At 45.8% G+C, this 14,873-nt stretch overlaps 1 protein-coding gene and 1 long non-coding RNA gene across 2 annotated transcripts in view; one reads left to right on the top strand and one right to left on the bottom strand.

The window, feature by feature from the left end:
* prmt8b (protein arginine methyltransferase 8b) overlaps window positions 1–4,877 on the top strand; it is a gene marked incomplete at its 3' end in the record, with an annotated part of 14,030 nt that extends 9,153 nt beyond the window's left edge. Inside the window, exons 10-12 of the mRNA XM_082166465.1 lie at window positions 2,907–2,960; window positions 4,329–4,596; window positions 4,693–4,877. Of these exons, the coding sequence (XP_082022591.1) occupies window positions 2,907–2,960; window positions 4,329–4,596; window positions 4,693–4,877 (507 nt within the window). The remainder of the gene's footprint in view (window positions 1–2,906; window positions 2,961–4,328; window positions 4,597–4,692) is intronic.
* A 6,415-nt stretch (window positions 4,878–11,292) lies between these two features.
* LOC309496298 lies at window positions 11,293–14,605 on the bottom strand. Its single transcript, XR_014205093.1, has 4 exons — window positions 14,191–14,605; window positions 13,169–13,215; window positions 12,987–13,084; window positions 11,293–11,807 (listed from the first exon to the last, which is right to left on the bottom strand). It is a non-coding gene; the product is annotated as an uncharacterized lncRNA (long non-coding RNA).
* Between the last annotated feature and the right edge of the window lie 268 nt (window positions 14,606–14,873).

Raw genomic sequence — 14,873 nt, 5'->3', positions numbered from 1 at the left:
GTCACGCCTGCCGAGCCTGTGTCTTCGGACAAGATGGCCGCCGCCGAGAGTGTTCCCTTCACGCCTGCCGAGCCTGTGTCTTCGGACAAGATGGCCGCCGTCGAGCCTGTGTCTGTTCCTGAGCTTGAGCCGGAGCCAGTGTCTGTTCCGGAGCCGGAGCCAGTGTCTGTTCCGGAGCCGGAGCCAGTGTCTGTTCCGGAGCCGGAGCCAGTGTCTGTTCCGGAGCCAGTGTCTGTTCCGGAGCCGGAGCCAGTGTCTGTTCCGGAGCCGGAGCCAGTGTCTGTTCCGGAGCCGGAGCCAGTGTCTGTTCCGGAGCCGGAGCCAGTGTCTGTTCCGGAGCCGGAGCCAGTGTCTGTTCCGGAGCCGGAGCCAGTGTCTGTTCCGGAGCCGGAGCCAGTGTCTGTTCCGGAGCCGGAGCCAGTGTCTGTTCCGGAGCCGGAGCCAGTGTCTGTTCCGGAGCCGGAGCCAGTGTCTGTTCCGGAGCCGGAGCCAGTGTCTGTTCCGGAGCCGGAGCCAGTGTCTGTTCCGGAGCCGGAGCCAGTGTCTGTTCCGGAGCCGGAGCCAGTGTCTGTTCCGGAGCCGGAGCCAGTGTCTGTTCCGGAGCCGGAGCCAGTGTCTGTTCCGGAGCCGGAGCCAGTGTCTGTTCCGGAGCCGGAGCCAGTGTCTGTTCCGGAGCCGGAGCCAGTGTCTGTTCCGGAGCCGGAGCCAGTGTCTGTTCCGGAGCCGGAGCCAGTGTCTGTTCCGGAGCCGGAGCCAGTGTCTGTTCCGGAGCCGGAGCCAGTGTCTGTTCCGGAGCCGGAGCCAGTGTCTGTTCCGGAGCCGGAGCCAGTGTCTGTTCCGGAGCCGGAGCCAGTGTCTGTTCCGGAGCCGGAGCCAGTGTCTGTTCCGGAGCCGGAGCCAGTGTCTGTTCCGGAGCCGGAGCCAGTGTCTGTTCCGGAGCCGGAGCCAGTGTCTGTTCCGGAGCCGGAGCCAGTGTCTGTTCCGGAGCCGGAGCCAGTGTCTGTTCCGGAGCCGGAGCCAGTGTCTGTTCCGGAGCCGGAGCCAGTGTCTGTTCCGGAGCCGGAGCCAGTGTCTGTTCCGGAGCCGGAGCCAGTGTCTGTTCCGGAGCCGGAGCCAGTGTCTGTTCCGGAGCCGGAGCCAGTGTCTGTTCCGGAGCCGGAGCCAGTGTCTGTTCCGGAGCCGGAGCCAGTGTCTGTTCCGGAGCCGGAGCCAGTGTCTGTTCCGGAGCCGGAGCCAGTGTCTGTTCCGGAGCCGGAGCCAGTGTCTGTTCCGGAGCCGGAGCCAGTGTCTGTTCCGGAGCCGGAGCCAGTGTCTGTTCCGGAGCCGGAGCCAGTGTCTGTTCCGGAGCCGGAGCCAGTGTCTGTTCCGGAGCCGGAGCCAGTGTCTGTTCCGGAGCCGGAGCCAGTGTCCGCGACACTGGCCATTATGGCCACAGCCATGTGGTGTGTGTGGGCTACGCACACACTTGGGCCGGTGCTGTCTGTTCCTGAGCCGGTGGTGCCAGTTCCAGTGCCTTAGCCGGTGGTTCCAGTTCCAGTGCCTCAGCCGGTGGTATCTGTTCCTGAACCGGTGGTGTCTGAGCCGGTGGTATCTGTTCCTGAGCCGGTGGTGTCTGCTCCTGAGCCGGTGGTGCCAGTTCCAGTGCCTGAGCCGGTGGTGCCAGTTCCAGTGCCTGAGCCGGTGGTGCCAGTTCCAGTGCCTGAGCCGGAGGTGCCAGTTCCAGTGCCTGAGCCGGAGGTGCCAGTTCCAGTGCCTGAGCCGGTGGTGCCAGGTCCAGTGCCTGAGCCGGTGGAGTCTGTTCCAGTGCCTGAGCCGGTGGAGTCTGTTCCTGTTCCTGAGCCGGTGGAGTCTGTTCCTGTTCCTGAGCCGGTGGAGTCTGTTCCAGTTCCTGAGCCGGTGGAGTCTGTTCCAGTTCCTGAGCCGGTGGAGTCTGTTCCAGTTCCTGAGCCGGTGGAGTCTGTTCCAGTTCCTGAGCCGGTGGAGTCTGTTCCAGTTCCTGAGCCGGTGGAGTCTGTTCCAGTTCCTGAGCCGGTGGAGTCTGTTCCAGTTCCTGTTCCTGAGCCGGTGGAGTCTGTTCCAGTTCCAGTTCCTGAGCCGGTGGAGTCTGTTCCAGTTCCAGTTCCTGAGCCGGTGGAGTCTGTTCCAGTTCCTGAGCCGGTGGAGTCTGTTCCAGTTCCTGAGCCGGTGGAGTCTGTTCCAGTTCCTGAGCCGGTGGAGTCTGTTCCAGTTCCTGAGCCGGTGGAGTCTGTTCCAGTTCCTGAGCCGGTGGAGTCTGTTCCAGTTCCTGAGCCGGTGGAGTCTGTTCCAGTTCCTGAGCCGGTGGAGTCGTCTCCAGTTCCTGAGCCGGTGGAGTCTTCTCCAGTTCCTGAGCCGGTGGAGTCGTCTCCGCCCTGGCCGCCCGAGGGGTCTTCTCCGCCCTGGCCGCCCGATGGACTCTCTGTTCCGCCCTGGCCTCCAGAACTGTCCATTTTCCCTGCCCCACCCCGGTCTGTCTTTTCTGTTTCCCCTGTCCCACCCTGGTCTGTCTTTCCTGTTCCCCCCGTCCCACCCTGGTCTGTCTTTCCTGTTCCCCCCCGTCCCGCCCTGGTCTGTCCCTCCCGTCCCGCCCTGGTCTGTCCCTCCCGTCCCGCCCTGGTCTGTCCCTCCCGTCCCGCCCTGGTCTGTCCCTCCCGTCCCGCCCTGGTCTGTCCCTCCCGTCCCTAGTGGAGCGTCTGGTAGCCGCTCCTTTAGGAGGGGGTAATGTCACATGCCTGTCCTGTCTTGTGTAGCACATGTGGTGTTTGTGTTCCTGTCATTGTTTTGACCCCACCCTCCTTGTTATCTTATTATTGGTTTCATTTGCCCCACCTGTTGTTCCTCATTACCTGCCTGATTTGTCCCTTTTATAAGTTCCTTTGTGTTTGCAGTCTGTGTCGGATCGTTGTCTTGTACACGTCTCCCGTTTCCCCGTGACCCGTTTGGTATGTTCACTTTTTAAGTTGTTGTTTGGTGTTTTGTAATGTTTTCCCCCTCGTGGGTGTTTGTTTTACGTTGTTCTTTTGTTTATTAAAAATCCCTTTCCTCTGCACTTGAGTTTTCCTTGTTTTCTTAGTTTCCCGTGACAAGCAGAGGCTGTCTCTTGATATTGTATCTTAACCTTTAAAAGAAACGGTACTTACCTTTTAATGCTTGGGAACATATATGTACCTTGATGTCCATTAATAAGCCCTATGGGGTACGTTAGTGTAGATTGTACCTTGGGGGACAGAAATGGACTCCTACTGTACCCCTATTTCTGACAGTGTATGCTCATTGAGTTAATTAGTGAAATTTAAGGTATTTTTAACATGTTGCAACCGTCCCATGGTTGTGTTGCTACTGTTCCCTGGGTTGGGGTCAGTTGCAACATCTGGCTTCCATTCAAATAAATATTGTGAACGATATATCATATGTAATCATCTTTAAATGGTATGGGTAATTAGCAGACAGATGCAAGTTTAATATATACAAATTTGGTTGGTCTAGTCCCAATAGTCTCTGAGTATCTGAGAGAAATGCAAAAAGTGACTGTTGCAAATGTCCCCGGTCTCCCCAACATGTAAGTATAAGGGAACAATATGTAAAGTTTGGGTAATAAAGAGGTAACAACCAGGACAATAATAAAAAAAAAAAGATTTATACAGTAGACTAAGTATTATATAACTAAGGGGTACTTATTCTAATTATGATACGACAATCTTAGGCCTACATTAAATATTTTTTTAGTTCTCCTGGTTGTTACCCCTATTCCCCAAACTTTAAATATTGTTCCCTATACTTACATGTAAGTACTTTATAGGTACACTACAATTACCAAGAGTTACACTGTAAATTCGTCTTAATTACGCAGTACTTTCCGTTCTGTAATCTAAAGCGTTACCGTCTTTACAATAGAAGGTGTTTTGCTGCCATCTACTGGACAGATACAGCATTAAACGCACATTCATTGCTGTTATTTATTTTTATCCAAGGTTTACTTATTAATGTATATAGTATTTAATTGATTTAATAAAAACACATCTGAATAGCTTAGCAACAATATGGTTTATACTATGGTGTAATACAATTTTATTTTTTTAGAATAAAAGAACAAAGTAAAATCCACGTATAGTAGCCTAATATTATGCATCATTTTTCCAGAAACAATGAGATTAAAATGTTATATTTATTCAAATAAATGATGTTTTATTAACAAGGTTCGGGAGGAGCACGTTCAGATAATTAACACAGGTGGAGAGCACTCAGCAATCAATGGTAAGAGGTGCATATATACTCAGCAGTCTCACCTCATTCCATTGACAGTTTTGCAGCATGTCTCAAACAAACTCCTCTTCCGACGAAGACGTCACCAGGGATGCACCTCCGCACTTCATCGGTCCCACGGTCATCCCTCCTACGCCGGTCGCCGCACTGGAGCCCCCGGCTTCTCCTCGCGGCCGTACACCGGCCAGATCTACCCGGTGCTCAACAAGACGCCAAGACCAGTCTTCGCCGCCCCCGGCAAGACACCCTTCTTCTTCCCCGGCTTCCTCCTACCGCTCGGCCGTTCCGACAATCCCACCTATCGGGAAATGGACCGTAGCGGGATTAAAACAAGCACTGGGGAATTCAGATATACAGGTTTCGCGAAAAATGACAAAGGCGGAATTGTATAATCTGTATGTTTCCTTACAGTCATCGCCCAAGACGACCCACAGGCAGAGCAAAGCCCGCAGGGCCCAAAAGTCGCCTGCCCAGTCACCACTGTCGTCTTCCCGCACAGGATCCGGATCGCTTCGTCCATCAAGACGCAGCAACAGGCCTTCAGCGAGCCTGGGCCTCGCACCGGATTCCGCCATGACACTTCCGCCTCTCGATGAGGCCCAGCCCTCCACCATGGCTTCTGCTGCCACAGCGCAGCATATAGCCAGGCCCAGCGGCCTCCCAACAACCTCTCAGTTTTTTACTCCTGCTGTTCATAACCCTTTTTCTTTTCAGTGGCCTCCAGCTCCTGTCGCAGACACTAGCACGAGGCTACCACCGATAGCAGCACAGGCCCAACCATTTCAACAGTCTCATCCAACAGGTTACAACCCCGACCACTTTCAGTGGCCTGCAGCTCCAGTAGCTCAAACAAGCGCGGGCCCGCCTCCGCTTGCAGCTCAAGCCACACATAATCCTTCAATTCCTTTATATCCTGCAACTAACTTTTCTTTTCAAGCCACAACAGGTCATCCAAGCGTGAGGCCGCCGCCGACATTCGCAGACCCGGCTTATACCCTTCCCAGCTCCATGTTACAACAAAAATCACCTTATTCTCTGTTCACAGCAACACCGATGCCCGTGCCGTCCAACGCAGTTGCCTTGGAACCACCACCAGTATCCCAAAACATCCGCGCACAGATCCTCTCAGAAATTCAGGATGCTGGCTCCAGAGGTGGATCAATTCCCAACTCCAGTTCCTCGTTATTCAGAACTAATATTCCCGTAACCCACCCGTTAAAACCCCTGCTTGACGCATCACTCGACACTATCCTCCAAGCAGTATCTCCCAGGACCCTTCAATCCTACGTTACTGCTTGGAGGTGTTTTAAAACATTCCATGTCTCTTATAACTTGCCTTTCCCTGATTTTTCTCTTCTTTCAATCACCTCTTTTATCTCCTACCTTAACATCATTAAGGGTCTACAAGTCGGGTCCATTAAAGGTTATTTGAGCGGTATCCAGTTTTTCCATAAATTGATGTACGGCGCTCCTTCCACGGAGATAAACAATTCACAAACCTCCCTCCTGATTAAAGGGATTCAAAGATCCCAGCCTACCCGCCCCGACGCCAGACAACCTATAACGCTAGACATTCTTACCAAATGTATTCAGACCCTCCGCACAGGCTACCAGCCCCTCGGTTCCGCTCGCACACTCGATGCTATGTTTATCCTAGCCTTTTTTGGTTTTCTTAGATGCTCGGAACTCGCCATTACTTCTAAATTCGACCCAAAAATCCACCCCACCATCTCAGACTTATCAGTACTAGACGGCGAAACCATTTCATATTTGATTAAACAAAGTAAAACTGACCAAACCAAAAAAGGTCATTTCATCTACATTTTTAACCTCGCTTCGCAAATCCAACCATACCAGTCAATTCTAGCTTATCTGCAATGGAGAAGTTCCCAGGCTAAATCTGCCCTGGAAGCCCTGTTTTTAGACGAATCCAAAAAACCTGTGACACGGTTTTGGTTCCAGAAACACCTCAAATCTGTTCTTCAACAGTCAGGCATTCCAGCGAAGAATTTTTCAAGTCACTCATTTCGCATCGGGGCAGCAACTTCAGCAGCCCAAAAAGGCCTCTCCCAACAGCAGATTCAAGCCCTTGGGAGATGGTCCTCCGATGCTTTCCAAAGCTATATCAGGACGAACCGGTTCCACATTAAAAAAGCTCACCAAACCCTCATCGAGTAAAAAAACAACAAAAAAAACAAACAAAAAAAACACCTTTCTCCTCTTTCTGTCCAGCGAGCATTGGTCTCACAGCGGACGGAGTGAGCTCTTTCCCAGTCGAGCACTTATGTTTTCTCTTTCATCCAGCGATGCAGTGTGAGAAAATCTCCTGGGCAAGCACTCATTTTCCTGTTTCCTTTCCGTCCAGCGAGCATTGGTCTCACAGCGGACGGAGTGAGCTCTTTCCAGTCGAGCACTTACGTTTTCTCTTTCATCCAGCGATGCAGTGTGAGAAAATCTCCTGGGCAAGCACTCATTTTCCTGTTTCCTTTCCGTCCAGCGAGCATTGGTCTCACAGCGGGCGGAGTGAGCTCTTTCCCAGTCGAGCACTTACGTTTTCTCTTTCATCCAGCGATGCAGTGTGAGAAAATCTCCTGGGCAAGCTCTCATTTTCCTGTTTCCTCTTTCTGTCCAGCGAGCATTGGCCTCACAGCGGACGGAGTGAGAACCTTCCCGGTAGAGCACTTACGTTTTCTCTTTCATCCAGCGATGCAGTGTGAGAAAATCTCCCGGGCAAGCGCTCATTTTTTCCGCTTCCTCTTTCCGTCCAACGAGCATCGGTCTCTCAGTGGACGGAGTGAGAACTTTCCCGGTAGAGCACTTACGTTTTCTCTTTCATCCAGCGAGCATTTGGTCTCACAGCGGATGCAGTGTGAGAAAATCTCCCGGGCAAGCACTCATTTTTCCTCCTTTCTGTTTCCTCTCTGTCCAGCGAGCATTTGGGCTTAGCGGAAAAGCGCAAATCCTCCCGATCGGTCACCGTAAACTACAACCGCTCCCCGTTCGCAGACTAACAGGGGCCGTCAGTCCAGGCAGTGCCATTACGGGCCTCCCCGGTCAAGCATCCAGGCCCCTTCTTGAGATGCCAGCCCGCCAAACTCGGCACTCATTTGGGGGGTCTTTAGTCCGGCGGCTGTCCTCTGCTCTTTAGCCTTTGGGGGGAGTACTCTGGGTTCGGGCCGAACTCCGAGCTCGGAGCCCTCCCTCCGGACAGCACGCCAAATACGCATTAAACTTTACCCTTCAAATTATATGTAAGTGTGAACTCGTGAAATTATGTTTTATTAACAAGGTTCGGGAGGAGCACGTTCAGATAATTAACACAGGTGGAGAGCACTCAGCAATCAATGGTAAGAGGTGCATATATACTCAGCAGTCTCACCTCATTACATTGACAGTTTTGCAGCATCCCTCCACCACCCCTTCTCCACCCTTCTAGTCCTAAACACTTACATACGGGGGGGGAGTACTCTGGGTTCGGGCCGAACTCCGAGCTCGGAGCCCTCCCTCCGGACAGCACGCCAAATACGCATTAAACTTTACCCTTCAAATTATCTGTAAGTGTGAACTCGTGAATTCGTGAAAAAAATAGTTCTACTTCTACTAAGTTTTCTAAAGTGTTTGAAGTGATCAGACTTACAAAAATCAGTCACCAGTCTTGCATCTCCGGTGTGCAGTGACAGGCTTTGATGCTGAATATAACCTGCAGTGTTTCTCTATCAATCTCCTTTAAGTTTATAGACTTTATCTCCATCCTGACTTATGAAATATATGATTCTATCCTCTGTGAAGTGTCTTTTCATGCTGGAGGAGGAGTCCTGTTCATCAGCGCAGATGTTCTCTTGATATATATGGAGAAAATAAAAATGCTGCTGTGTGATTTGTCAGTGATTGTGTTTGATGATTTCCTCTGTTGTGTCTAATAAGGGAACAGTGAGTGTCATTGGCAGCTGTGAGAGTCTCTCTCTCTTTAGGGGACTGACAGGAGCCAGTTTCTTCAGTGTGTGTGAGGGAGCAGAGGAGAAACAGAGTCAAACAAACAGTGTGACGAGCAGAAGAAGATGGAGGGATTTCTGACACTCGTTTTACTCTCCTCTATAGTCACTATAACCACATCTGGTAAGTAAAAAAAATAAGGTGAAATTATACATGTTTAAATGAGCAGTTAATATGATATATACAGTATATTATACCACTAGAAACTGAACAGAGGCCTGTGTAATATCTAGAAATATCACTGAAGAACTGTAGATCAAGAGGATGGGGTGTTGATTACTGTGGTCATAATCATCAGTTTGATGCTGGAGTCATTTGCTCAGGTGAGCGGCTCCATACATCACTCTGTTAATACATCACTGATCATGGTTCAACATGCACCAATACTCAACTTTTCTATATATCCTAATCATTTGTTAACAACATGCATTCATTACTTCAATGAGCTCACTGTATATGCCTTAAATTAATACATTGTTTAAATGAATACATTATTAGCTATAACTGTGTGATTTGTATTTCTGAAATACATAACTTGGACACAGTCACTCATCTCTGATAACAGATCACTCTAAATTGTAATGTGGACTCATGCATTTTCTGTAAAGCTGCTTTGAAACGATATGTTGTGAAAAGCGTTATACAACTTTTTTTTGAATGTTCATCCACAAATATTAAAACAACTTGGTGTAATTTGTTTTCAGAGATTTTTATAAGCAATTTGTTGAATAATTAACATGTGTTATTGTCTAAACAATTAATTATTTTTTTTCCATTCTAAAAATATTTAAGTAAAGGACAGTGACTTGCTGTTGCTTTATGTCTGTATAAAAATGATAGTGCCAGATGCCTCTTCAGGACATAACACATCCAGTTAAAGTGTTCTTCTGTGCTGTGCACTCTCTCAATATAATCAGAAACCACAAGACTTGTTGATGGGTCTCACCTGTGCTCTGGGAGGCTAGAGGTTCTTCGTGGGAACATTTGGTACACAGTGTGTGACGCTGCCTTTGACCAGCAGGATGCAGAGGTTGTGTGTAGAGAGCTGGAGTGTGGGGCTCCTGTACAGGTGCTGGGAGAAGATGCTTTTGGCAAAGGAGACGCTCAGATGTGGACACAAGAGATTCAGTGCAGAGGAAATGAGTCTCACATATATTTCTGTCCAACATCATCTTCTCTCAAAAACAACTGTACCCATGAGAATGACATTGGACTGTTATGTTCTGGTAATGAAGCAGAAAGATTTCAACTTATTGAGATAATCACAACGAAGCTTTTTTAAACATTCATTTTGAATATACTGTTTCAGTAAACTCTTTGTTCTTTGTCCAGGTTACTCTGACCTCAGACTGGTCAACGGTCCTGACGTCTGTTCTGGTCGAGTTGAACGTCAGTACTTCAGTAAATGGGGCACAGTGTGTGATGCATGCTGGGATATGAGAGCTGCCAGTGTCCTCTGTAGACAGCTGAATTGTGGGATTGCTGTGTCTGTTGTGGGATCAGACTGGTTTGGAGAGGGAAGTGGTGAAATCTGGGCTGATGTGTTTGATTGTGACGGGAATGAAACAAAACTCTCAGAATGTTCCGTCTCTTCATGGAGTCGAGCTGAATGTTCTCATAGACGAGATGTTGGAGTCGTCTGCTCTGGTGAGCAAATTCACACCGTGATAAAGTCATTGGTTTCAGATTAAAATGTTGTATACATTTTAGATAAATACTGAATGACTAATAAATACTCTCTCCAGAGAGTGAAGCTCATCTGAGGAACTGCAGCTCTCCACAAACTCTCAACTGCAGCTCCACACAACAGCTGTCAATCAAACACTTTGGTGAGAAAATCAACATCTGGGCAGATTCTTCAGTTGGTAATGATAAATAATGTTCATGTACAAGCACTGTTTTTCTCTCTCTGAATATCCGGTCGCGGGTCCATCAGGCTGGTGGGTTCTGGGGGAGACTGTGCAGGGAGGCTGGAGGTTTTTCACAGCGGCTCATGGGGGACAGTGTGTGATGACTCCTGGGATATTAAAGATGCCCATGTGGTGTGCAGACAGCTGCAGTGTGGAGTGGCCCTCAGTAACCAGCAGGTACCAGCCTGGTTTGGTCCTGGTTCTGGACCCATATGGCTGGATGAGGTGGAGTGTGAGGGGAATGAGACGTCCCTGTGGAACTGCTCTTCTCCAGGCTGGGGGAAACATGACTGTCAACACAAGGAGGATGTAGGAGTCGTGTGCTCAGGTGAACAGTAAAGTAATTTGATTGATTTTAATATAATTTCAAATGTTTAAAGGGATAATACGGAGCCCCTAAATCAGGGGTGGGGAACGTTGATCCATTCGGCTGCCTGCAACTTCAAGCTAAACTCTGCAGGACAATGGCCCTCCAGGATCAACGTTCCCCACCCCTGCCCTAAAGAGACGTGGTGGTGGAAATATTTTTAGGTTGGGAGACATTTTTTTTCCAAATCTTTTGCGTTCCCCCGAGAAACTTTGCGTTCCCTCGCAAAACTTTTGCGTTCCCAAAATATGATAAATTCACATAGGCTATTTGAACTTCCCGGATCAATATTCTTGAGCTAAACGTTCACTGTAAAAAGTAATACCTAGATCTAACTTATAAAAAGTGAGGCAAGTGGCTGCATTGGACGTTTTATGTTGATTCAACTTGCAGCCTTTTTTAAGTATATTGAACACTTTAACATTACTTAATACAAACGCAACAAAATCGAGTTGAGTTAACTAATAGTACTAGTATTACTCGGTTAGATAAACCTACTTTTATTGGTACAGGTAACTTATTTATGGGTTGCTACAAGTAACCTGTACTCATTTTAATTAGGTTTTATGAACTTTATTTTCTTAGTAAAATTAACTTAATCGTATGTGAATAAACATTTTAATTGAGTCCTGGCTAGATTAGAACCTCAGAAAATAAATCTAAATGTCTATATCCTGCACTACAGTGATTAACTTTACATAAACAGACTTTGTCAAAAGAAGAAAAAGATGAGAAGATTGATTGAAGACAATAATTTATTCAATGTCAAGTGTCAACCAGTGTCACTTTTAACAGTGACTACAAAACAGCAAATAAATGTGCCCGCACATGTACACTCTAATATAAAACAAACACTGTAGAAGTGTATTTTCAATCTGTTCTGAACAGTACATTGAAATATCCAAACTGCCCAATCTGCAATGTTTGAATAAACGTAAATGTGAGTCATAACATCACATTGTATCACACTGGAACTGCAATGTCAAAAATGACATGATGATGGCTTAGGATGCACGGGGTCCAATCCCACAAAAAGCCTCTGATATATCTCAAGTATACACCAGTTTTGAGGGGTACTTGCGGTCGAGAGCATAGGTAAGTCCAAACAGGAGGCAGCATGCTTTCGACAGGTTTGGCACACCTCTGACCACGGGCTGTCCTTATATGATAATCCCAATTGTGTCGGGGTGATGGCACATGTACATTTTCAGTGGGCAACTGCCAAGCTCAGCGTGCACCTCTGTTTCAGCCCGACTCTATTGGTGGAGACAAAAAAGAATGAAGAGTTTGGTCAGACAAATAGGAAATGAGATGAATATAGCAGGTAGAAGACATAAGAGAGAGACAAAGTCAAAATTGTACTTTTGTTGCTAAAGGTGGTGGATACTAGACGGATACTGTGACTAGAACATGTGACCAGAGTGAAGTCTACCATGACAATGCCATAGAGTGTGGGTACTAAACTATCATGATCTACTCTAGCATGAGTGTTGTCTTTTTCTGGTTCAAAGGATGCATTACAATAAAACGAATGCAATTGTCCTTGCCTGTACCTGATTGGTCATCACAAGCAAAATTATGTCCAAAAGACGTCATTTCAACGTCTTTGTCACAAAGACGTACGTTGAAAAGACGTCCACTGAGGAGCCAGAATGAAGGTTTTTACGTCTTTTTTTGAGGTGTTCTGTAATGAACGTTCATGGAACCTCCATACAAGGTTGAAAACTAGTTCAGATGTGGACAATGCGGACATATTTTCAACGTCGTTTAAGGTCTCATTTGGACAATTTATACTTATTCTAGACCAAATAAACACTCTCAGGATATATTAAATTAAAACTCACATTTATTTCAATGTAATTTCCAAGTGTAATTGCAAAGCAATTCACAGACAGTGAAGTTTCTTTTCATGATTTTTGGACAAACACGCACTGACACCTTTAGACAGCTTAGCATCTGTAATTCACACATATTTGGATTGTGAATGAAATCAGATTCGAACCAGGGACCTTAAGCTGCCTGCCCTAAGTAGACAGTAATGATTTCATGATTTTTGGACAAACACACACTGTCTGTGAGTTGCTTTGCAATTAGAAATTACGTTGAAATAAACATGAGTTTTAATTTAATGCATCCTGAAAGTGTTTATTTGGTCCAGAAACAGTTTAAATTGTCTAAATGAGACATTAAATTACGTAAAATATGTCCACATCTGAACTGGTTTTTAACCTTGTATGGAGGTTCCATGAACGTCTATATTGGACTTACAGAGCACGTCAAAAAAGACGTCATAACATTCATTCTGGCTCCTCAGTGGACGTCTCTTCAACATACGACTTTTTTGACAAAGACGTTGAAAAGACGTCTTTTGGACATAACTGTGCTCAATGGGACAGACATAAAAATAGACAAGTAGCTTTAAGCCCAATACATACGTGGTGCCACTGATGAGGTCTTCCTGTCTCTTCCCCATGTACTCAATCAGGCATCTCAGGACCACTTCTCTCCTTTTCTCCACAGAAGCAGATGAATCCTGTCAAAAAGTATAATCTGATCAAATTGTAATTGAATTATTTTTATATTTTATATTGAATTGAATTATAATTATTTTTCTTACCTGGATGTGAAGCTCGAAGACCCCAGGTAACAAAAGTGCTTGGGTATCTAAAGACCAGGAAAATGCATGTTAGAAAATCAGTTGTAATGTAACTTCTTTAAGTAATAGGTTAGAAATAGTTTAAGGGTTTTTTCAACCAAACATCTGTCATTAATTGACTATGCAGCATTAAAATAACGTGGATCAAATCTCTCAAATCAGACAGACTAAGCATACATCTCTACAGTCTAATCTGTGCATCTGCTTTAGTAATGCAAAAGTATACTAAAATAATCTCTGAGTCCTGTCAAAGACACACAAAACAAAGTGTTGTCCATAAAACACCACATCTTACTTTCCCTTATTTGCCCGCACAACTATTGCCTGAAGGCTCGAAATTGCGACCGTTTCGATCGCATATGATCCCGAAATTTAATCTGTGCAATATAAAAATATAACTGAGGGCATTTGTGCAACTAATTATTACCTACGTAACTTGTAGCCTATGTGTTTTTAAACACTGCTGCTGATAACGCGAGCACCCCACGACAGCTGCATCCCCCACCGGCCACCGTACTGTTCAAATTAATTTAAGTGATGTAGTCATTCCTACTTTGTGTTTTAAGGATACTTTGGCTTTAATTTTACCAATAATATCACTTTTAGTGTTAACTTAAACTAATATTTGACATTAAACAGTAAGCTAAAAGTCCTAAGTTAGATAAAACACGTTAACTAGTAACGTTACTATGCTAGTTTAAGTTTACGCTAACTAACGATTAAAAGTGATATTATTGGCAAAATTAAAGCCCAAGCCTTAAAACACATAGTAGGCATGACTACAGCACTCATTTCATATTAACAGCACGGTCTCAACCGCTGTTGTCTGCCGATCGACCACACTGTGCAGACATCTTAGCTTACCATGTGTGTGTGCAGGATAGCTAGCTATACAGTACAATTTGCAAACCTAACCTCAGCTCCCTAAGCGATTTCGCGTGACTTTACATCACCAGACATTCGGCTAAATTTGCTCAACTTACCGTGTTAATCAGACCCTGAAATTCAGATCCGCTGCAGCGACCAAACAGTTGAAGTGCCGAGGAAGATACTGCATCTGCCTGGAAGGTCCCCGCCAGTGAAAAAGGGATAATGCCAACTTATAAAATTTAAAATATTTACGTTTGATGAACACACCTGCCACATCGACAGCTGCTCAAATAAATTGTGCATTGTCAACTCACTTTTATTGCATTTGTTGTACACAACAACCACATACAAATAACTACCCAAATAAATTGCATGGGTTTTATTTAAAATATATTGTTATATAAAAACTGATATATTTTAAGTAAAGATGAAGTATTTTGATACTTTTTTGTATAAAACCAATAAAATAAACTAGATTACAAATATTTAAAATACATAAAACCTACTTTGTGGGTGTAGCACTTTTTACAGTGTTGTTAAAACACAAACGACACCTATTTACAATCATAGTAACCTAGACAACGAGCTACAACCCAATTCTCATCAAAACGAGCTTTATAATATTATTTTGTCTCTAGACGAATGAGAGACAAGTCCAAATAACTATTAAATAACTTCACACTGTTATACAGTGTAATGCCATCAAATTCAGTAAGCAAATATAATGCAAAAGCTGCGTACAGTACCAATATAATTTGTGTAAAGAATAGGCCTACTTATTTTTTATGTGCAATTA

Source organism: Leuciscus leuciscus (genome assembly GCF_965113295.1).
Source record: "Leuciscus leuciscus genome assembly, chromosome: 4".
Taxonomy (NCBI): domain Eukaryota; kingdom Metazoa; phylum Chordata; class Actinopteri; order Cypriniformes; family Leuciscidae; genus Leuciscus; species Leuciscus leuciscus.
This window is presented reverse-complemented; position numbering and strand designations above follow the sequence as displayed.